We start from the raw sequence: 27,501 nt of genomic DNA, 5'->3' as shown, positions 1-27,501 counted from the left end.
GGTTGTGATAATGCTGCTAACAGGAACTTTGTCCTCATGGGTAGCACGATTGTCTTTTCTTGAAGGGATTACAACAACAACAACAACAAATATCTAAGAACATGAATATTTCGTGACATTTTATTTGTGCACTCACATCTACAAGTAAATGCTTTGAAAATATCAAAACATATCTAATCATATATGTAGTTTTTACTTAAGATTTCAAAAGATCTTCTATTTATTGAAAATTTCACTTGAGGCTGGTGTTTCCTATTGTCCGAAAAGAGCCCGCATGACGGGGTTTGACTCATCAGCCGCCACTGCAGCTCTCTCCTCCTTTTCAACCGCCACCTGTGCTTCCTCGTTCGCATTAACTGGCGCTGCTCTCGCGTCCCTCTTCATCATGGCGTCTGTGCAGGTGAAGCGACACTCGAGTTTCCGCTGCTTGCAAGTCTTGATACACGCGTCCTTCTTTCTCCTGTTTTCACATTTGGTAGCACACCGTGTGCTTGAGACCTGTTAGCAGAGAACAGTAGAAAAAATAGAAATACAGAAACCAAATTGCATATAAAGGTCGGATGATAGTTTGATCGCGGGAGGATCGAGCGGCTGTGTGAAATGGGTAACTTCACTCCACAACCAAATAGCGCATTGTAGAATTCTTCGTCCCTGAACACTATATTCTAAGACATATCCAACTTCTACACCGGCCAAAAAAAATACCATCCTCCCTTCGGAAAGCGAAAACTCCCTACTATTTTCTCGCTCAAAAAAGTGCAGCTAACAGTTTCTAGAACAGTAACGTACATTTTCTGATCGGAATTCACAGAAACTATGTGAACTAAAATGAATGTTTATTCTTAACAACGCACAATATGATCATTTGTCCATCCGACACTCTATGCTTTAAACCTTTACACCGGTGTGAAAGTTTTGAAATACCCTTGGAAAGGGTGTCCGGGGGACCATAAATAATCCTGCGTTCTAAGACTGTGAGGTATAGTGTTCTTTGAGCACCTTGAACCAACTCCTCGGTCGGCAGAAATAGGAACTTAATTTGCATTACTTTGTTTCCAGTTACGCATGCTCATTTAAAAGGAACCATGGTAACCAATCTGTAATCGACGGTATACTTATTTATGCGCACGCAAAACTGGATCTGGAAATTCATGGAAAAGTCGTGAAATTTCGCTCGAACTTCTGCCGCAGCCGAGATTTTGATTCAAAGTTCTCAAAGGGGAGAGGGGAGCATTTGAGACCGTCTCACTGGTACCCCGGCATTCCATCTAAACGCCCCTACTCCTCTAAAATAAGCCCGAGAAACTTTCTTTATTACCTTGCATCCTTTGTAGCAATTCCTGACTGATTCCGATGGAAACTTTTTATCACACTCGTACTTGCATCGTGTCTTCCTGCCTTTACACTTGGACACTTGTGTAATTGCTATGCAACCATTGTAGGAAGTTTTGCACTTGGATTTGCATTTCTCGTTCTTGTTCTTAGCGCAGTTAGCAACCGCCAGGAGGCAGACCAATAACACGACTAGGACTAAAACACCCTGGAATGGAAAAATAATGTTTGGATGAAGTGCTCACCGTCAGCCTTTACTCGCACTTTACCTCCCCCTGGAAACCGTGGGTTGACTTCAGAACGAGAACCAGACCTAGGAGTCACTGCTGAACGAGACAAAATACTACACCGGTCACCCAACTACTCACAGCTTCAGTTGTTTTTAGTGAATAACGAGCCATTTAATTAATGGAAGTGACTACTTGGCAAGCCCGGCTTACCAAACAGCAACTTTTTCTTGTCCTGAATGGAGAGCCGAACTCATTAAAATTAAAGTAAAGTCTCCAGCTCGCCAAACAGGGTAGATTTTTTACCTGTTTGGCAAGCCCGGCTTGCCGAACAGGGTGGCTTTTTAGTGCTGTTTGGCAAGCGGCTCTCCAAACAGGACAAAAAAAGATGCCTGTTCGGCGAGCGGCTTGCCAAATAGACCCGGCCTATATTAATTCTGGAGAATCAGCAGAAGACGCAAAAATGCACTTGTGGGCACGCTCGATTATCAAATACCTGCGTGAGGGCTTTTTGCGCCGGCTACCGCAGCGTGAAAGCGCCCTGGTGGAATCAGACATTCACTTGAAGAGAATTATCTCGCATTCGATCTCAGCCGAGTGTCCTATTACGACTCTAAAATCGTTCACCAAATTTCTAATAGGAGTTTTGGTGGTGAACTGATCAATAAACTAAGGTATATTTAATCAGGGGTTATAGATCACTCTCCGAGTACAATTTAGATCATCCAAGGGGACGTCAACTGATGTATTTTCAATTGTCTTATGATCACAACGACCAATCAAACCGATCACATTCGGGAGGCGATCAGATGATTTTCGAAAATATTTCTGACAAATTACAATGTTTATAACACCGTCTCTATAAAACAGTATGTAAGTATTAAATGCAAGCTTACCCTCATTTCTTCTATTCGATCTCGGCGCTTTTCTCTCGAGTTCTCGACTCTCTCCTGCTGCGATTGCAAATGTTCTGTATGTGAATTACTGGACCAATAAAGGGCAATGTCCCATTTTAAACGCGAGTGCCTAATTGTCGGACAAATCTGGTCGAAACCATGAAATAATGGTTCACCATTAGGAAAATTGGGGTCACTGATCATGATTGCCAAACGAGTCATTTCAAAATAGAAGTAGCTACAATCACACACAGGTCATGACAATTTATTGAGTATGAGAACTGGTAGTGTCCACGTTACATTCGTATTTAGCTCTAAAACAGTACTGCACAACTTCAACTGAAGATTACCGGGCTTACGGAGCCTCGCCGTCCTTTCGACCATAATGAAGCAAAGTAGGAACTTGAACCCTGGACCAGCAGAAGCCAGTTACAAACATAAGACGTAGATTTTGGACACCACAGAACTATCACCCTCTGTAACACGGATTTGCGTCCATTAGCTTCAAACATGACTGAAATATATCCCTATCAAGTGTGATACAACGCCGTTACAAGACAAAGATCTCCTCGTGCATTAGCCGGTGGTCGAGGCATTTTGCAACGTGCCGGCTCATGTGCAGAGAGCACAAAAAAAGGGCTTTATTCTTTGACAGTGGCGCATCTGCCAATCTAACAGTCGGTTAAGACACTGCTTGTAGTTTCTGAGAGACTTTGTCACGCACAAGTATAATGCGGTGGCGGATATTGTGGCTCCGATGGTCACTAATTTCTGATTGACGCAACGGAATGGACGACCAAAAGATTTTAGACGTCAAGCAAGAAACATCATGTCCATTAGCCTTATACATCGTTCGCTTCTCAAATAGGCTGGTATTGGGGGGATGGGTGGGGGGTGGGGGTTGAAGGGCGGGCTTTCGTGTGATGGCGTCAGAATCATTCGTGCGGCTTTTAAATCGGGTTAGCTGAGGAATTTTAGAAAGTTTTTTTTTCTATAACAAATACATGTACCGTGCCGGACTTTAAAAGTAGAGGTCATTTTGCGAGAAAAATGGCACTGCCCGTTAACAAAACTAAAATTGTCGGGTAAAGTTGTCAGTACTTTGCTCTAAATGGCTCGTTTTAAGCGATGAATTGACGGAATATTTGGAAAGAAAGTAGTTTATACAACGTAATTATATAGTTTTTTGATGAAAAAATCTTTTTCTTCTACTGCTGCATTATCCCATCGGGAATCCCCAATTATCCGAGAGCCATTTTTCGTCATTGACCTTTTAACGTAAACTTTTTATAATCATCAATGACCTCCTTTCATGTCCAACGTTTTTCTACCCAATTGAGCTAACAAAATTGCTTATGAATTACCCAATTTCGCAGTGATTTGACACTTGTTGATTTTGATTCAGTCAGGACAGTTTGATGCTCTGACCTATTACAGCCAGGATATAACAGTTTCTTGTTCTGATTTGAAAGCTTTGAGTCTCATGACAGGGAAATGAAGGTATGTATATCATATTTAACAACACTTTTTTAAAGACTGCTCTGACAAGTAAAAATGTGTATTCAGTGACCTTTCGTCAGCATTTCCAAGCTGGCATGTATGTGCTTTATTGTCAACATTGCAGCAGCCGGCCTATCTAGATGCGTTTGCCGAGCACTTGTGAAGGCTGTAATTACTAGCACCTCTAATTAGGAGCTTCTGATAACACCAGGTGTGCATATAACAGTGAAAGATACTCTGAAGTGATTTGTCCGAGATCAACGTTAGTTAGACTCATCAAGAGCAAAGCTGAAGTCACGATTTTTCGTTGCAGTGCCACGTGTTCGCATTGACAACCATTCTTGTGACGTCACTGGTGCATTCTGCATGTTCCAAAGACGACAACTTGAAGGTAACATTACTGTTTATGAATACAATGTATATGGTAGACCCGATGCATTTTAGGACGCAAAATACATAAGCTTATTGGTTACTACTATTGGTAAATTAATGATAACAACGACCCAACAGCTGGCACGTTAATTTCGAAACAAATACATCAATATTTGGACGACATGACACCCTGTAACCGAATGACGTATTAGAATTGATTCTTCAATTTTTCAATTAAATCGAAATGTTGACCCATTCACAAAAATACTCAAGACTGTTACAATAATGTAATAAATGAATGCTTTAGCAGATACCGGTGCTCCGCACGGTATTGAGGCGAGCGGTACATAAGTTATGAATTTGGGTGTGGTCATGCAGGGCTTACGCTTACCAGTTAGAGTCATTGTCTGCCGAAGGTGTTGTTGAGTTGAAATGTCTTAGGAAGTGATGTATGCATTTGGTCATGTGAGTTGGCTACATTTCTTGCTATTGTTCTTTCGTCTCGCAGTCATTGGGCAGAGGCCTACTATGCCGTAAACTATGGATACACAATAAAAGCCTCCACTAGTATATAATGTAATAAAAGGGTCGTTGTGAGAAACGGAATCGTTGCGCATATTATGACTTGACATAAAATAATCATATCAATGATGGTGAATACAATGTAGGTTGGACTCCGTCAACTCATGAATGGATGATTTTTATCGTGGTTTCTCTTGTCGAATGCTTAACTGCTAAGGATGTTTGTTGAGCACGTTTAGAGTGTCAAATTAATTCTATCTTTACTTAGATAATGTATAAATGACATTTTCAAAAATGTAATATGATTAAGAACATGTATAATATTTACTTAGAAGAAGCGTTTCGTTTGCGTGTGGTCAAAAGAAAAGACACAATAACTCCGACTGAGCACTGCGTTATAAAACGAATTAAGATTACATATCACCATCTCATTGTCAGCCTATCTCACATTCCAGACGTTTACTTTTTTCTTCAGACATTTACAAACGAGCAATGCAACAAAGCCTGCCGAGACTACATGTACGAATGCATTGGGTCGCTGACCCCAGGGAAGAGCGCAGAGGATTGTATCTCAGATGCTGGGTCATGTTACGGGGACTGTTTGGTGGACAGTCCACCATCGCCAATTCGGGTTAGATTGATTTTTATTTCATGACCATATTCTCATTTTCAGACAGATCCACAAGGTTGTGATACACGATGCTGATCTATGCATCGCTCGCTGTACTTATATATTATATAGAGCACACTACACAAAATATTGCATACAAGCACTTGTAACAGGTTTTAATAATCAGAAATTGGATAATTTAGTAATCACTATTTATTGACTTAATTGTAGTTCATACGACTCTCTATAACTCCATAACTACTATGATTTGACGTGAATATGATGATTCCACTGTTGGCACACGTTTTTTCAATACCGTGGGGATGGGAAACTTCATTCATTAAGCGGATTGCAAATAAATGAAATTATATATCATGATAGGCAACGCTGTGGCGAACGTGTCGGGAAAGACAGGTAACCATTAGATTACCTCTTAATTGATACATACCTATGACAGACGTCAGTCACGTGATAACAGAGATTGAGATATGGAAATCAGGAGAATTACTGAACTACTAGCATTGTACCCGTGGCGCAGGCAGGTTCAAATGGGCTATACCTTGAATAGATTGAATTGCAATGAAAATCTAATGCAATATCAAAGGACTAATATCGAAGAGACAAATTAAACAAACCATTTGTCCACAGACTCGGACCTAGCTGTGGCGTGCTGTATGCGTGCATAAAAAGTATATCAATTGGTCCGATAGAGATGATGAGGCAATGCCAATATGCCTCGTTCCTCAGTCAGCAATATGCCCCTTTTTATACGGAGAAGGAGAACCCAGATACAGGGAGTGCAGGTAATTGATTAACCCCTCGCATAACTAAACAGCAATGACTTGGCTTCTGTGAGTGGTAAGGAGAATTGACAGTGTCCGATTAAAAATCTCTCATTACTGCTCCGCTGAAGTCAATTTCCGAAAATAAACATAACGTTGCATCAGGATAACATATCACCTGCAAACGTGCAAAATTTCGAGACGAAACACTACCCCCAAATGGCTCTTTATCGAGCCGTCTTATTATGATATAGATTCTGAAGTTCAGTATGAGCTGCATAAGAAGTTATTACCAATTTACATGTAATTATTTTTACCACGTTTAGCGAGTTTTGTGCCACGACTGGATCTTTTTAACAGCAAACATGTGATGTTTTCCTTCGCTAAAATGGCTCCCATGCAACATAACACAACATCGGAAGTTTATGTGACTTACTTAAGCATTCTTCCTCAGAAGAAGAAAATGAGATTTACTTTTACTTTCCCCACGTTTTCATGTTTTGCATCTGTGGCGGACGAAGCAGGTCACACACATCTTTGTTCAGGCAGGCAGCTCATCAATGCGACGTATTTATAATGGATTGTCTTTAACAATAAACCATCTTGTTTTCAGAATTGCTACACTGGATGTCAAATTGCCAACAGGGAATGTCTTAGGGGCGACTGCCAGGAGAAAGCTTGCACAATGGCTTGCAAATTCCAGAAAAAGGCGTGCAAAGCAAAGTGCGTTCGGATGTACCGGTTGAAGCAAGAGTTAGTAGGTGGCGTGATCAAGCCGAAAAATGACTGATGATGGAAGAAGGCACGTCATGTATCATCTTGACCACCAAGGTTTTTGCATCTTATCAATATTAAATTTACCCCGGCTAAAAGGGTGCATAGATCATGAGGTTTAATTAGGCCTGATATAACATAGTAGGATTAAATCTGATACAGACAAGGACAGTTATAATTCGCTGATAAAACTGTTATTTGAAAAATTACAGCGTTTCAATTAATATTCTAATATTGAAAACTGACAATAAAATCTTGATAAGATTACTGTATTTTCAAAAAGAATGTGAAACACATATACATGTATCTGGAAAATAGAAGCCCATGCAACAGCGAAAAAAAGTTAATTTCTTCAGAAGGCCACTTTTGTGCGTTAAGTCATTCCGGTGACGTTCCATTCCGTTTAATTTGGTAGTATGTACAAGTTGAAATAAACGAACCAAAATGAAACAAGCCAAACTAAACGAACCAAATAAACAATCCAAACATGATATTGGAGATCAGGTTCAGATTTTATATGATTGCAAGCGTTAGGTTGATATTTGCATAAAATGAAAATGCACTTTTATTCACTAAGGCCAACTTAATTTGGCTCGTTTCAACTTTTAAGCTCGCCAACAAGTAAATGAAAAGCTCCATGGCGCACCATGCAAAACTTGAAATGAATCAAACTGAATGGGACTGTGTGAATAAGATGATATTTTATGCCATTAACATACTTGATCAAATCATGCAATTAATATTACATGCAAACTTGATCTTTCATTTCAGGTTTAAAACGCTTAAGCGTTTTAAACCTGAATAAGCCAAAATAAACAAGCCAAAATAAACAAGGCAATATTTTAATATTGGCTCGCTCGTTTATTTTGGCTTGTTTCAATGTGCTCGTTTCAATATTTACATACCACCGCTTAATTTTGCGCTATACGTTCGGCGTAAGAAAGTCTCATATGTCTCATTGGCATACTTTTCGTGAAATTAAACGATATGCAAAAGAACGCTACATGTCCCCTTTCCTTTCCTTTCTTATCAATGTTAGAGTAATGGCCGTTTCCGGGATTGTATTGCTACTGTATAGTACATTCGATACCCGCCATATGACTATATACCCCCCAGTGGAGACACTCATAGTAGGGCAGGTTATTAACATGGTGTAAACTGCACTCTATTAATTTCCCTTGCCACTTACCAAGGTCAGATATATTGATACCACAGGCTTCTGAATGGAGACAAGTAAAACCTACTAACTGCCTTCCATTACCCTTCAGACCCCACCACGTTTTGATCGGAAACATTCTGCAACTCACTCTCGAATAATTTGGAAGATGTATATCGCTATTTACTCGGGTTTAATCAAAAGAATATGGATTCGACGCAAATAATATGGGATAATGATTTAAGTACGATCTTCCTTTTGACTTAATGGTTTTATTACGGTAACTTCTTATTAGCACCAGGGGAAAAAATAAGCATTTATTCCCTCCTTTGGCTTAAATCGGACCATACAAGAGAAGGAATCTTTGGCTAGTATAGACGTTTCTGCAGCTTATTACGAGTCGATATGAAGCTTTCTGTATTTGTATTGGTATGCCTTCAAATAGTTACTACTCTAACTCTGTCGAACTCCACCACCTTGTACGGATTTTTCGCAGTTGCTCCGCCAGCGCTAGCGGTTAAATCGAGCACTCAGGCCGGGAAGACGGCTGTGCAATCACGCTCCGCTTTGTATGGTTGGAAGAAACGCAGAAGGAAACGAGAAATAGCCGCGCTGAGCAAAACGACGGATGCGTTAAGCAGAATAGACTGCGCCATCCTGTGCTTTCGCGATCATAAATGCAAGACGTTTTCCTTCTCGGAGTCGCTGAGGAATTGCAAACTAATGGAAACGAAAGCGCTTACATCAACTGAAGGAACCAAAGAATATGTAAAAGGTGAGTGCGATTGGATATATCCTGCTAAGGGATAATCCTTTTTATAAAAAATAAAGATATGGGAAGAAATACATGTACACACACACGCGCTCGCACAGCAATAAAATGAATCAATGAAAACCCCTAAATCATGATTTATATTATCAGAAATGTTCAAAAGTGCTGGCCTGCGCATGTGTCGTTTAAAGGAAAACCAAACGAGAAGTTCAGGCAAAAAGATCAAATGCTGCAAGATAAAGTATTTCTGAGCGGGCAGGGACGGAAAACAAAGTTTTATTCTCACTAGCCCGTTTGTGTTTGATACTCTCTTAAAACAAACGAGTGAATTTCTCACTCTTTCAAAAGAGCTAATAGCTTTTCGCTCGAAAAGAGTGAAATTTATCTGATTATTCTAGGCCCTCGCTCTTTGGGTGACCAATCCACTCTTTCAAAAGAGCGGAGAATAAGAGCGGGGGACAACGAGCGGATTTTCGCGCGTCAGTCGGCAAACGAGCGAAAAAATGGCGCGCATTTCAAAAATCCCGTAAACAAATTGACATGAAAGAGCGAACTGAACCCATGACATTCGCCATCACTGAAGCGGCCACTGTCACCGATCGGGCCAAATTTCTACCGGTTTCGATTTTTAAAGGATTTATAAAGGGTAAATACTGAATTATTATCCACATATTATCAATGTAGAACAAAGTTAGCTGCAAAACTCATCTTAATTTGGATTTCATGTACAGTTTTGGACCCGATTTCTGTGGCGGGCTCATAAGATTTCAGACGACAGCCATCGGCTGTACATCTTACACGTAGGCCATGTAGGCCTAAAACAGCCATTCCCCTGGGCATTTCCATGTCCTCTTCTAATTTTTGATAAGAACCAACTATGGCTTTGCATAATCCAGCCGCCGTCGTCTGCTAGGCCCTCATCATGGTGCACTGATGGCCCTCGCGGCAGGGCGTAATGATTGAGTAGGGCAGCCGCAGGCTACAATGTACATTACACTGTGCTCCTGGCTTCTTACCAATTTTTTTCATAAAAGAGTCCTTTATTCATTTGCTGAAGGGATATAACACTTATTTTACTGCAATAGGCAATAAAAACTGGTGTCAAGAGTTATAATGGTCGCAAAACTGACGTAAGCGTAGGTCGGGCAAGTAGCTCAATCAGGAGTACCGTGGGTATCTGACCTATGGGTCGAGACGGAGTGGGTTCGATCCTCGGCAGAGGCGGATCCATATTTTTCAAATCTTTCATTTTCTATTAATGTTATTAGGGATTTTTTTAGGGAAAAAGGGGAAATTAAGGAAAAATGTTTTTACTTTTTGATTCCAAAATGGTTTTTAATTTTGCAGTCTGTAAATAAATAAGTATAAAAAAGTAATGCCTTTTTTTCTTGTCCATCCAAGGGGAAAGTACAGACCTTTTTGTACAGAGACATTAGGTTTTAAATAGGAAAGTATTTCTTTTTATAATACTTCCATACATCACTGTCATCGCAGACGCCAGATTCACAAGCATGCAAAGTCAATACATGTACTTAGTATTCATTATCTTAGGGCTAGGCCCCGTCCAAGATGGTCTTACGACATTAACATTCTCTGCAGCTGTACCAACTTGCATTTTCAGACTCTGAAGGCCATTGAAATGGAAGAACTCTCTGCAGTTTTAGAGAAGGAGGGATTTGGTCAAGAGTTGGTGGATACACTGAGAGGTATACATTTGCCCTTTATTTGTCTATATTGGTAATTGCCATTACAAATCTTCACTTTGCAAAAAGTCCCAACATGCCATTTTGCAAAACTGCACTTTGCGTCACATCCTACTTCAATCAACTCTAAACGTACAGGTTTTCTACTAGTATGCGAATTTATATCAATAATTGGTACGTATTTCCTAGAAGTGGGCTCCTGCTTTTTTGAACACAATACACCGAGTACTAGTAAGTATCTTATATCGATAGTAATTATTTTACCAATACAGGATAAATTTGCCAGCGTATACTGAATGACGCAGGGTGATACGGTGCCACAATTTATTTTTTGCTCCACCCGGGCGCGATACCGGGGAACGATATCAGGGAAGGATACTGGCCGGCATTTCCCTGCACGTGCGGGGTAGGATACAGCTTTTAACTGTTGGAATGACGTCACTCTCTGGCGTCCCGCCGGCTTGTGACGTCGCTGACATGCATCGTGAGCAATGCAACCTGGGACATGTTTCGTCGATCAAAAGCAAAGAAAATTTTTTTTTAAATCGGTGAAGAGGAACAATTTTGTCTTCATCCTTCGTGTAGGGTACGAATACATATTTTTTCTCGCCAAGCCTCGGGGAGGATACAGACTCTCGGGGAAGAATACAGGGAAGGATACAGAAAAACCTATGTAATAACCCATAAGTATACTCTTTCCTGACTACTGACCAAAACACACTACTAGTATGTATATTTGCTAAATTATTTATTTACTAACCAATACACTACATGCAGCGGGTGTCAAAAAAACCCAACAATAATAGTTTACTTGATGTGTCTGACTCTGACTGTTGTATCAGGCGACTGATTTGAATCTGATGCAATTAACACCGATTTACATTGGCCAGTTGCCTCGCTGAGGTCTTCCGACTTCCTGAAGGCAACGCAATGTATATTTGGTAAATTGTAATTTATTCACTCAACAGTATGATGCTAGTTGCAGACCAACAAAAAACAGCAATAAAATAGTATACTTTGACATGTCTGAAAGTTATATTTGTATAGTGATTTGAATCTGATGCAATTCACACAGATTTACATTGGCCAGTTGCCTCGCTGAGGTCTTATGACTTCCTGAAGGCAACACAATATACATTTGGTAAATTGTAATTCATTCACTCAACAGTACCAACAAAAAACATCAACTAAATAATCTACTTTGAAGGGTCTGACTTTTACAGTAGACTGATTTGAATCTGATGCAATTTACACAGATTTACATTGGCCAGTTGCCTCGCTGAGGTCTTCTGACTTCCTGAAGGCAACACAATATACATTTGGTAAATTGTAATTCATTCACTCAACAGTACCAACAAAAAACAGCAACTAAATAATCTACTTTGAAGGGTCTGACTTTTACAGTAGACTGATTTGAATCTGATGCAATTTACACAGATTTACATTGGCCAGTTGCCTCGCTGAGGTCTTATGACTTCCTGAAGGCAACGCAATGTATATTTGGTAAATTATTATTTATTCACTCAACAGTATGATGCTAGTTGCAGACCAACAAAAAACAGCAATAAAATAGTATTCTTTGACACGTCTGAAAGTTATATCAGTAGACTGATTTGAATATGATGCAATTTACACAGATTTTCAAAAGTTTTATCAAAAACATGTCACTTATAAGCGAGATAAAATACCTTGAACAAAGACAACAATAACTTAATACCGGAATGACGACTATGATAACAATCACACATCTAGCTATCTAGGACAGTAAGTTGAACAGAGTGTTTTGATTTTGAAACTTAAAATCGAAACGCTTCATCAATGTCAATGTGTTGCAACATGCTTTCTTTCCTGATTGGACTGTCACATGGTTTCCACCCTCTTCAAGTTTCTTTTCTTCCTGGGGGTCTATCCAAAGGTCTGGTTGGAAGTATAATCTGAAAAGAAATAAGCTAGTTTATTGAAAGTGTCAGAATGATAGGAAAAAGTCATATCATCATATTATTATTACAGAAAAAGACCCAGACGCAATCATGTTAGGAATAGATGAAGCAAAAAGAAAGCGCAAGGCTGCCATGAATAAACGACATAGGGCAAATAAACGAAAACGGAGTGATTGTGACATTAACAAATTAACAGTTCATGCACATGACTTAGAAACAAGAGTTAAAGAAGGAGAGAAACGCTATCAGGCATGTTGTGAACTTCTCCGTAAAGAAAGGGCAAAGGCATTGTCAAACAGTCACTTTAAAAAAATTACAAGTACAAAAACTATCCAGGCCATTCATGATGGAAGGAATGGGCGGCAGCATGCAGAAAGCCGCAAACATGCTGTCAATGCAGTACTACAAAAACTAAACAAAAAGCCGATAGAATTTAGTAGCACAATGGTTGCCGTTGACCAGAAACCCAAATGGTCAGGAGCATATGGTCAAGTGTTTGTTGGACATGCACATATCCTGAATGGCATAAACGTTGCTGTTAAGAAGGCACTTGTTGGAACTCTCGAGTTAGAAACTAGGGTGTTGCTCCACCTACAAGGTGGCCACCCTGGGATACCATATTTGTTCGGCAGTATAGATATCAAAACAACAATCATGGAACTAGTAGCGCCTCACGACTGCACGGTTTCAGATTATGCCAAAACAGATGAATTCTCTACAGTACAGTGGCTAAGTATTATTTACCAAGTGACATGTGCGATACAATATATACATGGGAAGGGTATCCTACATAATGACATTCACGGCAGGAACATTGTGATTCACAAACTTAAGCTTTCACCCAAACTGATTGACTTTGGGAGTGCAACATTAACCATGTGTCCTAGAAAATACTACCTAAATAGTGATGAAAGAAAAATATACAGCGCACGCCACTCACACATTGCGTGGGAGCTGAGAAATCTAACAGGCCATGAACAGAGCGAACTTACTGATGTCTACTCCCTGGGAAAGGTGATACAGTTACTGATGTTCAATGTAAAAGACCTCTTGCCTCTTGGAGAGATTTGTTCCAAATGCTTGGACAAGACCACTGGCCGACGTCCATCAGCTGCCGAATTAGCAAGATGTTTAAAACAAATTATGTAAAGGTAAGCTCACAAACTACAATTTACTTTATTCCAGGAATGACTTCACAGTAACACCTGTGTCCAGCTGCAACATGGCCATGGGATACACATGCTTTAAGTGTGGAAGAAATGACATAGGGTTACAGAACACTCGTGATCTCACCAACCACCTGAGACGAGTCCATAGCATCACCGGAGTTTTCGAATCTGAGAGCCTCATTTGTCAACAGAATGGCTGTAGACAGACATTTATTAAAATGAACTCATACTTATGTCACATTCGCAGAAAACACCCGCTTACCGGTATGATCAATGGGCAACCAAATGAAATCAATTATGAAAGAAGAAATGAACGCAATAATGATGATGGCGATGATGCTGATAGTGTTGGTGATGGAGGTGATGTTGATGAAGATGAAGATGACCAAGAAAATAATGCCAACGATAATGGGGAGGACCTTGGGCTTGACCCTGAAATTGAGTTCGAGAAAATACTGAAAAAAGTTGTCTCCTCGTTTATCCTAAAATTGAGGAGTAGTTCCACAGGAACGTTATCAGTTATCAAAGATGTAATCGATGGGGTAAAAACAATGTTTGACCTAACAGCCGACTCGATTGAACACCAGGTTAGAAATATTCTTCGAACTCATGACGTTGATGTGGAAGGCCAGGATGTCAAGTCCCTCTTTGCGACAATAGAGAATTCCAAAAATCCATTTGAAGGACTAGAAACACCTTACCAGCAAACGCGATTCTTTGAACAAAGTTTGAATTTAGTAGTGCCCCAGGAGCAAGCAATAGGTCTCCGGTTTGATCACCAACTAGACAGAAATACCAATCAGAACAAGCAAAAACAGGTCACAGAAACATTTCAAAGCATACCACTTCCCCGTGCACTACAGCTTATTCTTAATCCAAGCATTATGTTCTTGATCCAGTCAGAAGAACGCAGAAGAATGGGTGTCTTGATCATGGAAGGGTACCACGATGGGGAACAGTTCCAACAGCATGCCTTATTCCGAGACCATCCAAATGCGTTGCGTTTGCAACTATATTACGATGATGTCGAAGTAACCAACCCTATAGGATGTAAAACACAAATTCATAAACTAGGATTATTCTACTTCACCCTACAAAACCTCCCAAAGCGGTTGAATTCTTCAATGGCTAGCATTCACCTTGTGGCAGTTTGCTATGCATTAGATCTGAAGAAGCCGAATGGGTTTGATAATGTCCTGAGACCTTTCGTGAGTACAGTAAAAGAGTTGGAATCCGATAGTGGCAAAATCATAGAGATCAATGGGGAGGAGGTCTGTCTGAGAGGTACACTGACATCAGTGTGTGTGGACACCTTAGCAGCGCACGATATGTTTGGGTTTCAAAGTCCATCTGCAAACTACCTGTGCCGCCTGTGTTATGCAACACGAGAAGAAATACAGACGGTATTTGTTGAAGAAGAATTTCGGATGCGCACAATTATGGATCATGACAATGACGTCCAAGCTTCTGAGGAGTCTGGTCACCCAACATCTGGAGTGAAGAAAGGGTGCTGTCTTAACAGCCTAAGGTACTTCCACGTTGCAACCAATTACAACTTTGACGTCATGCACGACTTGTTTGAAGGTGTATGCCCATTCGAGGTGAAGCTTCTCCTGAACCATCTAATCTTCATCGACAAAGTAATTGACAAAAAGCTGAGACTAACCTGTGACACCTTGCAGAGACGCATAAAGTCTTTCCAATATGGCCTGAGCGACCAGAAGAACAAGCCCTCTTGTCCACTGGAATCCTCTCTTCGAAGCATAGCAGATCATGGAATGGGCCAGAAGGCAGCACAAATGTGGTGTCTCATCAGAAGTCTTCCCATCATGATTGGAGACAAAGTCCCTGAAGGCAATCAGCACTATGAGCTCCTGCTACTGCTGCTCAGATGTATGTCCATTATTCTTGCGCCAGTGGTACCTGAAACTGAAACTGTTCACTTGAAATACCTCATTGAAGAACACCACTCTCTGTTTAAAAGACTCTATCCGGAGGTTAAGATGATCAACAAGCACCACCATATGGTCCATTACCCGACATGCATCCGAATGTCAGGACCCCTGTCTACAATGTCATGCATGAAATACGAACTTAAGCACAATTTTGCAAAGAGACTCGCCCACATTACATGCAATTTCAAAAACATCGCCAAAACCGTGGCCGCACGATATCAAATGAGGCAATGCGCAGATGCGCAAGGAAATGGACTACGGTCTGAATTTGAATGTTCAGGAGGAAATGTTGTTCAAGTGAGTTCCTTGAATTGCCCGGAAACTATTTGTGAAACCCTTGGAATGGCTGCTGAAGATGATGTTTTTGTGGCAAACGTAGTTGAACTGTTTGGAACCAAATACACCAGAAACTGGTTCCTCATCATTGATATTGAAAAGGACACAGAGTCACCAGTGTTTGGGAACATTGAACACATTCTAGTTGTTGGAGAAAACAATGTGCATTTTGTTGTAAACCAGTACAAAACTACTGCATTTCATGGACACTTTCAAGCATTTTCGGTTGAACCAGCCGTACCAACAGCCTACAGCATGCACACAATTGACACAATTCTTGATTATGTTCCGCTGTCAAGCCACACATCGTACGAGGCAAATTCACCAACATTCGTACCAATGACATACAACGTTTACAGGTAGCTTTTCAGAGTTGTTTCTCAAACTTTTTTACTTTAGAAGAAAATAATAGTGAATGATCATAACTGCATGTTCAAACTAAACATAAAGTTTGTTCGTATAGCTGATCATAGTTTTCATTCAATAGATTTTCTTCTCAAACTTAACATCTTTTAGACTAATATCAAAGTATTGCAGAATCAAGTCCTCTGCAATGCTTTTTTGATAATATTAGTCTAAAAAAATGAAAGTCATTATTACATTATTGACTACTTACTTGTGGCCACTGAAAATTGCGATGATACTGCTTCACTGTATAACCTGCTGTGTCGCACCAATCTGTGAGCCGGACGTGCCTTAAATCAAAATAGCATCTGTGATTAATAAAAGCAGATCACAATGATGGCATAAAAAATTCTACATTCATTATAATAAAGTGAGCCAATGAATTATCATTTTTTAATGCAAGCGTGAATTCTTTTTTATATTATTAGACAAAAACTCTAACCCGCTCAGATTATCACATTTTAGGCTTCTCAATTACAGTGGAACCTCCCTTAGAATGAAGAGATTATCTGTCCAATTGTAAGTAAGTACATGTATGTGCATGTAAAGCTCATCTTCATTTCAGAAAATGATATCGACAGTATGGAAATTTTGAAGACACTGGACGAGGGCGATATGAAGGAATTGGGTATTACATCATTTGGCAAAAGAAGGAAATTAGCAATTTTTATAAAGACACATCAGAAACCAGACAATCCACCAACTGACATGAGTGAGGGACCCGTAAATGCTGAAGTGGATGGTGCCACAGGATTGATCTATTATGCGGTAAGATTATTATAATATTAACTCCTCATTTCTTTTTTCAATATTATTATATTGTTTCTGATCAAAGTGACATTTTAAGATGGACATTTGAAGTGATCATGTCACTGTCAGCTCTCATTTCAAGACATTTTAACTGATATACTGATGTCACAGTTTTACCCCCCCCCCCCCCCCCCCCCCCCAGGAAGGGTGTCCTGGTACCTAATTGTATAACAACTCATCAAAATATTTGTTGTCCATTTCTCATGTTCTTTTTAAAAATGAAAATCATTATTGAACCACAGCATGCAGAGGTGGCTTTTGGACTCTGGCAGCTGTATGTAAGGATCTCTGTAGTGTGCACAGTATACAAAGTTCTTTTCAAACTAAAGGTAACTCCTGATGATAACACAAACAGTGGGACATTTGACTCATTGGCAACTACATCTACGAGCGGGACGAATACGACATCATTAAAACGCAAGTCAAATCTCAAGCCAGTAAGTATTCAAAGGTAGCTGTTGGAACAATTAAACACGAAACAAGAAAGAAATAAGTCTATCATCATTGCCTGTCACCTGAGGTCCTGGTTTCGATTAACAGTCGGTCCTGGCACACTCATGTGATAGAAAGGGTGACTCCCTTCGACCTCTTGGGTCTCTAGTTTCCTCACATTTTATTACAATTGCCCAATTTTGTAGAGCTAATAATGCCTTAGCTGATGCTTATACTCAAAACCAAACTCTGTCTCTTTAATAGCAAGGCTATTGGGTTTTATAAGATAAAAGTACCTTGGTAAAAGACACAAAAGATGAAACAGTGGTAATCGTAATTCTTCTACAAAATGTAACAGGTCAGCTGAACCCACAACCTACTGATTATGAGGCCGACACTCTAAACCATTATGTATGACACTCATCTCCGTTGGCCAGTCTGATGAAACATTAGTGACATCAGACGGGACTTCACTACGCTATGGTTGTTCATAAAATTTATTAGTATCATTGGTACTTGTCATCATCAGCAACGCTGGCGATTGTTCCAACAATTTGTATCCATGTTTCAGGAATTTTCACTCAGAGAAGCAGTTCAGCGTACCCGGGGGAAAAAGGTCATTGAAGACCTTGAGAAAGATGTCGTAAATAATCAAACCCGGACCATCTTAATTCAAGTTGCAGTGCAAGAATTAGTTGATCAAAGAGGCCCGTAAGTATAATATACATGTATTTATATTGAAACGCAATGCAAACATGCAGATTGCCTCCACTGGATATGCACGCCCCAAAGCCAAAACTTTACCCCAAAATGAGTATGCATACCTTGGCTTCCATGCACTTCTTTCGAGAACATAGGAGAATTGCCTTGCAAAAACAATACAACAGGGGAAAGAAATTATTGGGCAAAGCTGAAGCCAAAACGTGTCCTCCAAAATACCAAGATGGCTTCCACCTTTAAAATCACAATGAAGTCTAAAACATTTATTCCCATTTCTTGCAGATACCCAACTGCTAATGAAAAAACTGCACTGGCAGTAGCAATTATTGACCAGTTCCCAAAACTGAAGGCAAATGTTGCAGGTTCTAATGGATACGTGAGTAGGCCAACAGTTCGAATTCTGTTCACAATGAACAATGCATCCGACACCATATCATCCTTTGGAAATCATCGTCTCATTGGTCACGAATTTAGTGTACTAAATCCCTTGTCATTTTTCCTAATAGCTCACCAACAAAAACTCACAACTAATATTATCACAGGAATTACTTTCAGTGGAACCTTTAAAAACTAAAAATAACAACTTAGCAACTTGAATGGCAGGGTTGAGGATGATCTGCTGGGCAGGAGCTTGGCAATTGGCTTTTTATACTATGGCATATTTTAATTACAGGAACACCTATACAATAATGGTCATGGCTTTATAGAGTACCGTCTAAAAACCATCCGCAAGTCCCTAAACTCCTCAGAAAAGAAATATAAAATCAAAACTGAAACTGAAAGAGCACCAACAAAGAAACTGGCAGCCCCCAAAACAACAACCGAAACGACACCCGCACCAGAACCAGTACTGTCACTGGATCAGATGGAGAAGGTAATATTATCACCATAAATATTCCCAATATCATTTGCAAAAGGCAGCAATTCCAGTTTGGAATGGTCTGTTGTCTTGCACCAAGTCACAAGGGAAATCAGTGTCAGAGTTATTTTTATACTTTTGTTCTAAGATTGAAGCTGCACAACTCGGTGTCAATGCATGAAGTACTTTGTGTAAAACGACGTTCCTTTAAATCCTTCAAATTCGTGAAAGGCTAACTTAGCCAGGTTTTACATCGAGCTGTCGTCTTCAAAAAGAACCTATTCTAGTAGTGGTCATAACGAGAAGAGACAATTTTTTTTGACAATTGGACTTGGAGTTGTAGTTCAACTATATGTTAGTGGGTCAGTTTTTTCACAAGCATTCATTCAACACAAACTTGCTTTGAAGTGTATATTTTTTGATTTGCAATATCTGCGATATTTTTAAGATTTTTCAAAAATTCCTATTTTTTAGTTTGACTGGATGAAATACACTCCCCCCACCAGGGAAAATGAGGAAAGTATCAAGGAAGTGTTTAAAGAGACCTATGAAGACAGAAGGAGAATGGTCAGCAATCTGACACCTGCTGCTGTGATGGACCGGCTGCCAAGACTGCTTGATATGCCTGAGCTGGTAAATATTTTAAATACAATGCCAGCAAATAGTCATCAGGTTGGAAGAGGGCAATGACGTCTAGAATAAGAATAGTAATTACTATTGGTAGAGGAAAAGAGTATTTACCAGATTAAGAACTAGTAAATTGACAAGTAAAGGTCTATATTTCTTATTCACAATCTTTACATGAGCCTTTTACTTAAAAAAAGGTTACACAATGGCAATGAAACAAACAGTACAACATCATCCAACTATGGGCAGTGAATCATTGGTTCTGCTCTCTTCCCAAATGTATGAATCATACTTGCTGTCATTGCACTATTGAATTGGGCATCTCGATTAAGCGGCATCAGTTTTAAAAAAGGAAGAATAATCAGGCTATTTACAGACGCAACACACCATACTAGACAAAAGTTAACTAGACCTTTGGTCCATAATCCATTTAATATTTTCCAGATCAATATGGAATTTAACATGATGTTTCCCGCAAAACCGAATGATGCTTTCATAAGAAAGATGGGCACCAACTACACGCCGAAAATAATCTCTTATGCTCAAGCATTAGCAAAGAAGCCGATGGCAGATCTGCTTGCCACTTATAAAGATGGTGATCGTAAGTAAATTATCATGATGTCCAAATAAGTCTTAATACTAAAATCTACCGCCGAACTGCTAAATGAAATTTTCAATCAGTTTTAGAGTTGCAAAAACTGTCGTTCCTCCAGACATCATAATTCTCAAGGGTGGAAAACAGTTTTTGAAAAATTTTCTTTTATTAGCAAAATTGCCTCAGAGAAAGGAACATATTTGAGAAAAAAAACCTCAATTGTTTCAGAAAACACTGTTCTTCACAAAAATTTAACTTTCAGTCTGTTTTAGTTATGGAAGATACTTTGCACCCAAAACAGGAATGGTATCAAAGTAAATCGTCAGTCAGCTAAGTTCACGAAATTCCTATTTCAGAAAGCTTGTGTGCCTTGCTTTTACTGGTGCAAGTATTTCCACCCAACAATTCACAAAACAAGCGAAAGGCTATGAAGGGCGAGGTGGTTTCGAATGAAACATGCAGCAGAGCAGATGCGGATAGCTATCTCATCCAGTTCTTCCCAGTAAGTGCCTACCCCCGGTAAATGCTTTTCATTCCGAAAATCAATAACAAGGTTTTGACTATAATTACTAGTATGTACCCATACCTGTAGGAGTACTATTAGTATTAATAATTAATAGAACGTGTCAATCATGCCGAACTTGAGTTCTGGTGCACCAAAGTTCAAACAAAAGCTTTGCTAATAACTCAAAACAAACAAAACAAAACAATACAATGCACAAAGTTTTAAATACAAATATTTTTTGTACCTATAAAAGGCATAGATTTGGTTCATATGGAACACGAATTTGCCCCCAACTCATGTAATCTTTGAAATGCAATTTTATGGCCAACTCACTCAGGTTTTCGCTTAAAGATTTGATTTTGCTATGAATGTGACTGACCAACTCCAAATGGTGGGATGATGTGAACTAACTATACAAACCTTGTTCTTACCATTCTTTCCTCAGGGTTGATTGTCAATGTTTAGCGACAGATAAAATGACGTAAAACTGATGCAGAGAGTATCACTTAGGTTCCTGTCTTCAGTTACATTAAACCTGTGCTGTCGAAGAAGTCTATTCTGATTTCAAACTACAAAAAGATGCAAAAACGGAAAATTTAAGTAATGATGTAATGTAAGCAGAGTAGGCAACAAAAAGTATGCCTATACAAAACATCACAGGCCTCCACCTATCAGGAGTGACTGAAATGCCAGGGGAAATGATGTGCTAACCTGCCGTCAGTGTCACGTCACTGAAATGAGTAGAGTACAAGATTCAAGAATGAAGAAGGCGTGGATAAGGCCAAAGCTATTAAGCCATAATAATTTCATTCATGGATCAATTCGGCTGAGCAGGAGAAATAGGCCTATTTTACACAAATTTGAATTTTTTTGAATATTTCAAGATATCAGTAGTTGAAAGCTGAGAGAATTAATCAGCATGGGTACCATCTGATCTCACTAAAAGAGGGCAGCACAACATTGACATGACCTATGTGTGTGGGGCCACGTGCTCTCGGTGCTCTTTGAGAAGCCTGTATTCAAACAGCGATTGTACAACAATGGGGAAATTTATAGGATGCCAGACATGATCTTTAATTTCTATACATACTAATCTTTTCCTAATCCTATAGTACTTACCAGTCTGCCCATTTCATTAGGTTTAAAACCAACGACTGCACCGATCGTCCGAATTCAGATAATCAGATGGTGTCAAAAGTAGCGAATGCGCACGCACCAGTCACTGACAAGTCACGTCATGGCGCGGGTAAATTCAAATCTCCTTACAACACAATACAAGGGGAAAGTTGGGAAAGCCCAAATCAAAGTCATTCATTCAATGACAATCGTCACGCAAACGTCAACAAACCATGCCAATTGTTGAAAGCCTTATCATTCAAAAAAGAAATTGCAACTTATGAGTTGGTAATTGAGAGTAAAGTTTCTTTCTCTTGGCTTAATAGTAATAATAATCAGCCCCCCCCCCCCCCCCCCAATCACTGCACGGACGAATCCCGGAGGCGGATTTTTCGGTTGTGACATTGTCTTCGTCATTTATACACACATTATACTTCATATCCAGTGTTTTCCTTTTACGCACAGGTGCCTTTTATTTCGTTGTCTTCTTTATCATGTAACTGTTTTAATTTGATTGCTCTATCAAACTATACTAGAAAAGAAGTGACCGTAAGGCTGGGTTACATCGATTCCCAGTCCAGTCCCATGCGGCATAATGAAAGAGTGTATTGTCAATGGTGTGTTCACGTATATATACTTTATTAATAATTATTATTTTACATTTCATTTTAGGTTAGCAGCGACATAGACGTATTGGCCAAGCAGATTGATGCAACCAAGTACACACAGCCAATCATAATTGGCATTGGACCAAGAATTAGACCGGTCCAGTACTTCATAGTGGTTGACTTCCAGCCAATTCAAGCGGGGTCAACCATTATTGAAGCATTTGACATGCTTTTTAAAGTGCATTACGTCTTTGACGTTCATTTCGCGCCCCAACTTGATAACTTCTATGGTCTTTTTCAGACAGTTACCTATGCTGTGGTGGCAAAACCAATGAAGCCACAGCTGCTTTCGGCAGTTAGTGCCATTGGTCTCCAGTAGACCCATATCTATTTACAGTTGTGCTCATGAGTATTCATATCCCTGTTTATTTTACCTTATTCCTATGGTGAGCCGATTTCGGCTTTCACTACATGGCATATCATCTAACAGTGTTTATATCTCGAATTTACCAAAAGCTTTTCGAAGTATTTCAAATTATCGTGAAAATATCAAAATATCAAATATCATGAAAATCCTACTTTTTAAAAATTCAATGATATTTGTGAAAAATTGCTGGGCACTGAAAGTATGTGTCTCCTTAGATGGATATTGAAGGATGTTTTTATAAATCTTGCCTCATCTTGCCTCATGATATTTGACCCTCAGTGAGCATATCGACCCTTAATAAAACACGAATAAAGCTCTTATTTGTGGATTTTTTTGGGTGAAAATGACATGATCTGCTTTTGAAATTGAAATCAGTCCAAAATGGATTGGACTGATTTCAATCTTCTTCCTGACTGTATTATACAATGTGCATTATCAGGATTATACAGGATATAATCTAATGAAATTAAGAATAATCCGAAGATCTAGTATTGTCAAATCGTATTTTTTGTAAATTGAATACCAGAGGATGATCATAGGCCGCATTGTTATACAACGGATTGCATTGAAAATTGATATTTATTGTTCAGCAATTTCAAGCGCCTGGGGAATCTGATGACGGTTTACGATTTGGTCTTAGTCTCGGACAATACATGTATATATAAATGATGTTAGGCAAATTTCTGTAGTACATTGCAGGTTTTGTGTTATGAATTCTGGTGTTGTTCAATTTGATAAAATAAGTACTTCTATACGGTGTGTAAGGAACACAATGGATTATAAATCTTATATATTATATATCTTTATAATACCTCCATGGGAACACTAAGGTGTTACTTAAATGATGGTGTTGTCTGAATGTTAACTGAATTATGGCGCCAGCTATTTCGGGGCTGAGTTGATGTTATTAAGTATACTAATACTAGTATTCAGTGACGAGGAACATTTCGACCTAATGCTAAAATGAAAAAAATGAAAACTATGAGGTTTCATGGCATCAGGATCAGCTCCATGTTGAATTTTCAGAATGTCCATTTTCTCGTCTTTCCTAGCATGTACGATAAATGAATCGATCATGTATATCTCTCTCGTTGCACACCACGGTTTTCTAAAACTTCAATAAAAAAGTCATAACGTTTCAAAGCATTCGATTGTGTTTGTTTCGTTTACTGAATCAATCCCGAGGCCGCTTCGAACTGCACCGTTGAATATTATACTACAAGCAGCAGCTGTAATGCTACCAGGTGAGCTGATAGCCGGTCTCCGCTTTCGTTCGAGCATGGGAACGGCATCAGTAACTCTCCTGAACTCTCCTGGACTTACTTGCAAGAAGTGTGTGACTGATAACCTTTTCAGCGCAAATTGGCTCGTTAAAAGAGCGATCATGCACTTCCAACGAGTGAAATTATTCGCTCGTTGAGGAAGGGCCCGAGCGAATTATCGAGCGAATAATTTCACTCGTTTGAAGTGCATGACCGCTCTTTTAACGAGCGAATGGAAACTTTGATCACTCTTTCAAAGAGCGAATGGAAACTTTTATCACTCGGGACCATTCCTAAAAGAGCGAATGCTTTCACTCTTTCAACGAGCGAATTTCGCTCGGTTTTAGCTCTTTAAAAGAGCGAATAGTTTCACTCTTTCATAAGAGCGAATTTCGCTCTGTGAAGAGCGATCACTAATATAGCTCTTTCAAAGAGCGAGAATTCGCTCTTAAAGAGCGAGAATTCACTCGTTTGTTTTTAGAGAGTAAGGCACTAAACAAAGTATTTTCTATTTCAGAATCAGTTGTCACCACAGGCCTGAGTTACTGCGAAAAAGGTCAACTCAAAATCGGGAAATTTAACCTGGATGGCACTGATGACTTTCTTTGCTACAACGGCGAGAAAAAATCATTTACAGTCGCCACGACAAAGGTCAGCGCGGCAGGGTTATGGCTGAAAAATGAAACAACGAATTTCAACTTGGAATGTAGCACAAGTGAAAGCTATTTCGTCACTCCTACGATTGTTGCTCGAGATTGTTCAGGTGATGTCCTTTCCGACATTATCTGCTTGAAAAATACCGCACCAGTTTCGGTCTCTAAGGCACGTTTAGATGCCGAATCGCACCTTCTTTCATTCGAAATCTTCAAGACTGGGTTCAGGCAAGAGTGGTGTCCGCCAACAAGTCGCCTTTATGTGGAGGATTTCAACGGAGACAAAAAAGCAGACATTGTATGTCACACTTATGAACGGACCTGGAAATTCTTCAACATGGCCACGGATGCGCCTAGTGACATCATGAGATCCCCGACCACTGTTCTGAGAGGATGCAACCCCAAGGAAATTCCTTTTTTCGGCGACTTCAATGGTGATGGTAAGACTGACGTGCTTTGCCGCTTTACAGAGACCAATAAGCTGCGGCTCTACCACGGGCTTGGCGGTGTGACTGGAACTCTCAGTTCATATTACGCTGATGCAAACGACCCGTGTGCCGGGATGAATATGTATGTCGGAAAATTCACTTCAACACCAACTGACGGACTGCTTTGTTACAAAAGAGAAACGTCAAGTTTTAAGCTGATGATCGGTTTTCTTGGTCATTGGATTGATTTACGGTCATTTCAACTTGACTTCTGCATGGCTGACGATGCTAAAATGCATGTTGGTTATTTCTACGGAACATCCAAGCAGGACGTAATGTGCCACAGACCGAATGGCAAGATCGACATACTTCAAATTATCTGATAGACTTGGTTGAATGAATAGACATGTGATAACGCGATATAGATGGCGCCCTGTTTAACTGCATAGGATAGCATTATGAAATTCACCTAAATTGCATGAAATATGCATTAAGTTGATGGCGTCTTACCTTCTGCTATCTGACCTTTAACGATCGTTAGATCTTGTAAGATCTTACTTCGATCTTGAAAAGCTTAATCAATTCTTACCGTCAGCCTTGTTAAAAAGCTGATATTGTATGTACATGTACAATCAAAGAAAGCGTTCTAGTTAACCTCCGAGATTGTAGTTGGCGCGAGTGTTATTTCCAGAAACTCGAAGTCTCGCCATTTGAAACGGTTGCTTAGTGATAGATTCATAGCACCGTTTACTAGCGTACCTTTGAGCTTCTCGCAGCAAATGTAGTTATTCCTCCCATTAGGAGATTTGATGGCACTGTTTGTCATCTTGCAACTGAATAAACGTCTGTGAAAGGTATGCACACTTTGTGTCTCGCAGATGATGTTTACCACACAGACGCTCGAGAGTTCGTAGTATTACTAATGGACTTGCAGGGTAAAACCTCACAAACAGCTTGTTTCATCTTTCGGTACTCAAATATGAACAAAGGTGCCGCTATTGTTGACGCCGACGTTGGCCTTTGACGACGATGGACGACGGTCGCCAGACTGTACGCAATTACATGAGCTCATCAAAGTGTGCTAAACATGTGCTCGGGTTTCTTGCAGTAGTGTATTTGAACCATTTCATACAAACTTTAAAAATGGACAGGACTTGTACTCAAAGGTGAAAAAACGTGGCGCTATTGTTGACGCCGACGTTGGCCAGTGACGACGATTGACGACGGTCGCCCGTGTGAGCTCATCCAAGTGTGCTAAACATGTGTACAGGTTTATTGCAGAAGTGTATTTGAACCATTTCATACAATGTTTAAAAATGGACAGGACTTGTACTCAAAGATGAAAAAACGTGGCGCTATTGTTGACGCCGACGTTGGCCAGTGACGACGATTGACGACGGTCGCCCGTGTGAGCTCATCCAAGTGTGCTAAACATGTGTACAGGTTTATTGCAGAAGTGTATTTGAACCATTTCATACAATGTCTAAAAATGGACAGGACTTGTACTCAAAGATGAAAAAACGTGGCGCTATTGTTGACGCCGACGTTGGCCAGTGACGACGATTGACGACGGTCGCCCGTGTGAGCTCATCCAAGTGTGCTAACCATGTGTACAGGTTTATTGCAGTAGTGAATTTGAACCATTTCATACAACTTTTAAAAATAGACAGGACTTGTACTCAAAGGTGAAAAAACGTGGCGCTATTGTTGACGCCGACGTTGGCCAGTGACGACGATTGACGACGGTCGCCAGTGTGAGCTCATTCAAGTGTGCTAAACATGTGTACAGGTTTATTGCAGTAGTGTATTTGAACCATTTCATACAACCTTTAAAAATAGACAGGACTTGTACTCAAAGGTGAAAAAACGTGGCCTTATTGTTGACCCCCACGTTGTCCAGTGACGACGATTGACGACGGTCGCCAGACTATACGTGATGACATGAGCTCATCCAAGCGTGCTAAACATTTTACAGGTTTATTGCAGTAGTGCATGTGAAATATTTCAT

The 27,501-nt window shown here is 39.8% G+C and overlaps 4 protein-coding genes and 1 long non-coding RNA gene across 7 annotated transcripts; 3 read left to right on the top strand and 2 right to left on the bottom strand.

The window, feature by feature from the left end:
* Positions 1 to 94: 94 nt before the first annotated feature.
* LOC135502411 (uncharacterized) lies at positions 95 to 2,551 on the bottom strand. Its single transcript, XM_064795225.1, has 3 exons — positions 2,456 to 2,551; positions 1,319 to 1,540; positions 95 to 498 (listed from the first exon to the last, which is right to left on the bottom strand). The coding sequence occupies exons 1-3, from the start codon at positions 2,459 to 2,461 to the stop codon at positions 253 to 255; spliced, it is 474 nt and encodes a 157-aa protein (XP_064651295.1). The 5' UTR covers positions 2,462 to 2,551; the 3' UTR covers positions 95 to 252.
* A 1,298-nt stretch (positions 2,552 to 3,849) lies between these two features.
* On the top strand, positions 3,850 to 7,633 carry LOC135502370 (uncharacterized). Its single transcript, XM_064795156.1, has 4 exons — positions 3,850 to 3,955; positions 4,269 to 4,346; positions 5,325 to 5,480; positions 6,855 to 7,633. Exons 1-4 carry the CDS (start codon positions 3,950 to 3,952, stop codon positions 7,029 to 7,031), a joined length of 417 nt encoding a protein of 138 aa, XP_064651226.1. The 5' UTR covers positions 3,850 to 3,949; the 3' UTR covers positions 7,032 to 7,633.
* A 902-nt stretch (positions 7,634 to 8,535) lies between these two features.
* Positions 8,536 to 26,111, top strand: LOC135502276 (uncharacterized). The gene is made up of 2 exons (XM_064794974.1): positions 8,536 to 8,946; positions 24,930 to 26,111. Exons 1-2 carry the CDS (start codon positions 8,577 to 8,579, stop codon positions 25,874 to 25,876), a joined length of 1,317 nt encoding a protein of 438 aa, XP_064651044.1. The 5' UTR covers positions 8,536 to 8,576; the 3' UTR covers positions 25,877 to 26,111.
* Positions 11,371 to 22,150, bottom strand: LOC135502277 (uncharacterized). Of its 3 annotated transcripts, XR_010449752.1 has the most exons (7): positions 22,119 to 22,150; positions 21,420 to 21,568; positions 16,663 to 16,741; positions 15,422 to 15,684; positions 14,599 to 14,796; positions 13,579 to 13,697; positions 11,371 to 12,580 (listed from the first exon to the last, which is right to left on the bottom strand). It is a non-coding gene; the product is annotated as an uncharacterized LOC135502277 (long non-coding RNA). The 3 variants fall into 3 exon arrangements; XR_010449751.1 differs by lacking the exon at positions 14,599 to 14,796; XR_010449750.1 differs by lacking the exons at positions 13,579 to 13,697; positions 14,599 to 14,796.
* Positions 16,794 to 24,288, top strand: LOC135502275 (uncharacterized). Its single transcript, XM_064794973.1, has 9 exons — positions 16,794 to 17,219; positions 17,591 to 17,698; positions 18,265 to 18,404; positions 18,696 to 18,789; positions 19,087 to 19,287; positions 19,747 to 19,905; positions 20,344 to 20,500; positions 20,851 to 20,996; positions 22,788 to 24,288. The coding sequence occupies exons 1-9, from the start codon at positions 16,983 to 16,985 to the stop codon at positions 23,100 to 23,102; spliced, it is 1,557 nt and encodes a 518-aa protein (XP_064651043.1). The 5' UTR covers positions 16,794 to 16,982; the 3' UTR covers positions 23,103 to 24,288.
* Positions 26,112 to 27,501: the final 1,390 nt, after the last annotated feature.

The sequence above is a fragment of the Lineus longissimus genome, chromosome 18 (assembly GCF_910592395.1).
Source record: "Lineus longissimus chromosome 18, tnLinLong1.2, whole genome shotgun sequence".
Classification (NCBI taxonomy): Eukaryota; Metazoa; Nemertea; class Pilidiophora; order Heteronemertea; family Lineidae; genus Lineus; species Lineus longissimus.
This window is presented reverse-complemented; position numbering and strand designations above follow the sequence as displayed.

Excerpts from the sequence above, each read along its gene's own strand:
- LOC135502411 (XM_064795225.1), bottom strand. Across the intron at positions 499-1,318 it reads ATTGCTACAAAGGATGCAAG|GTCTCAAGCACACGGTGTGC; the intron begins GTAATAAAGAAA and ends CTCTGCTAACAG.
- LOC135502275 (XM_064794973.1), top strand. The coding sequence starts at position 16,983 with ATGTATGTGCATGTAAAGCTCATCTTCATTTCAGAAAATGATATCGAC. Across the intron at positions 17,699-18,264 it reads GCAAGTCAAATCTCAAGCCA|GAATTTTCACTCAGAGAAGC; the intron begins GTAAGTATTCAA and ends TCCATGTTTCAG. Across the intron at positions 18,790-19,086 it reads TTGCAGGTTCTAATGGATAC|GAACACCTATACAATAATGG; the intron begins GTGAGTAGGCCA and ends TTTTAATTACAG.
- LOC135502370 (XM_064795156.1), top strand. Across the intron at positions 4,347-5,324 it reads CCAAAGACGACAACTTGAAG|ACATTTACAAACGAGCAATG; the intron begins GTAACATTACTG and ends TTTTTTCTTCAG. Across the intron at positions 5,481-6,854 it reads GTCCACCATCGCCAATTCGG|AATTGCTACACTGGATGTCA; the intron begins GTTAGATTGATT and ends TCTTGTTTTCAG.
- LOC135502276 (XM_064794974.1), top strand. The coding sequence starts at position 8,577 with ATGAAGCTTTCTGTATTTGTATTGGTATGCCTTCAAATAGTTACTACT. Across the intron at positions 8,947-24,929 it reads AACCAAAGAATATGTAAAAG|AATCAGTTGTCACCACAGGC; the intron begins GTGAGTGCGATT and ends TTTCTATTTCAG.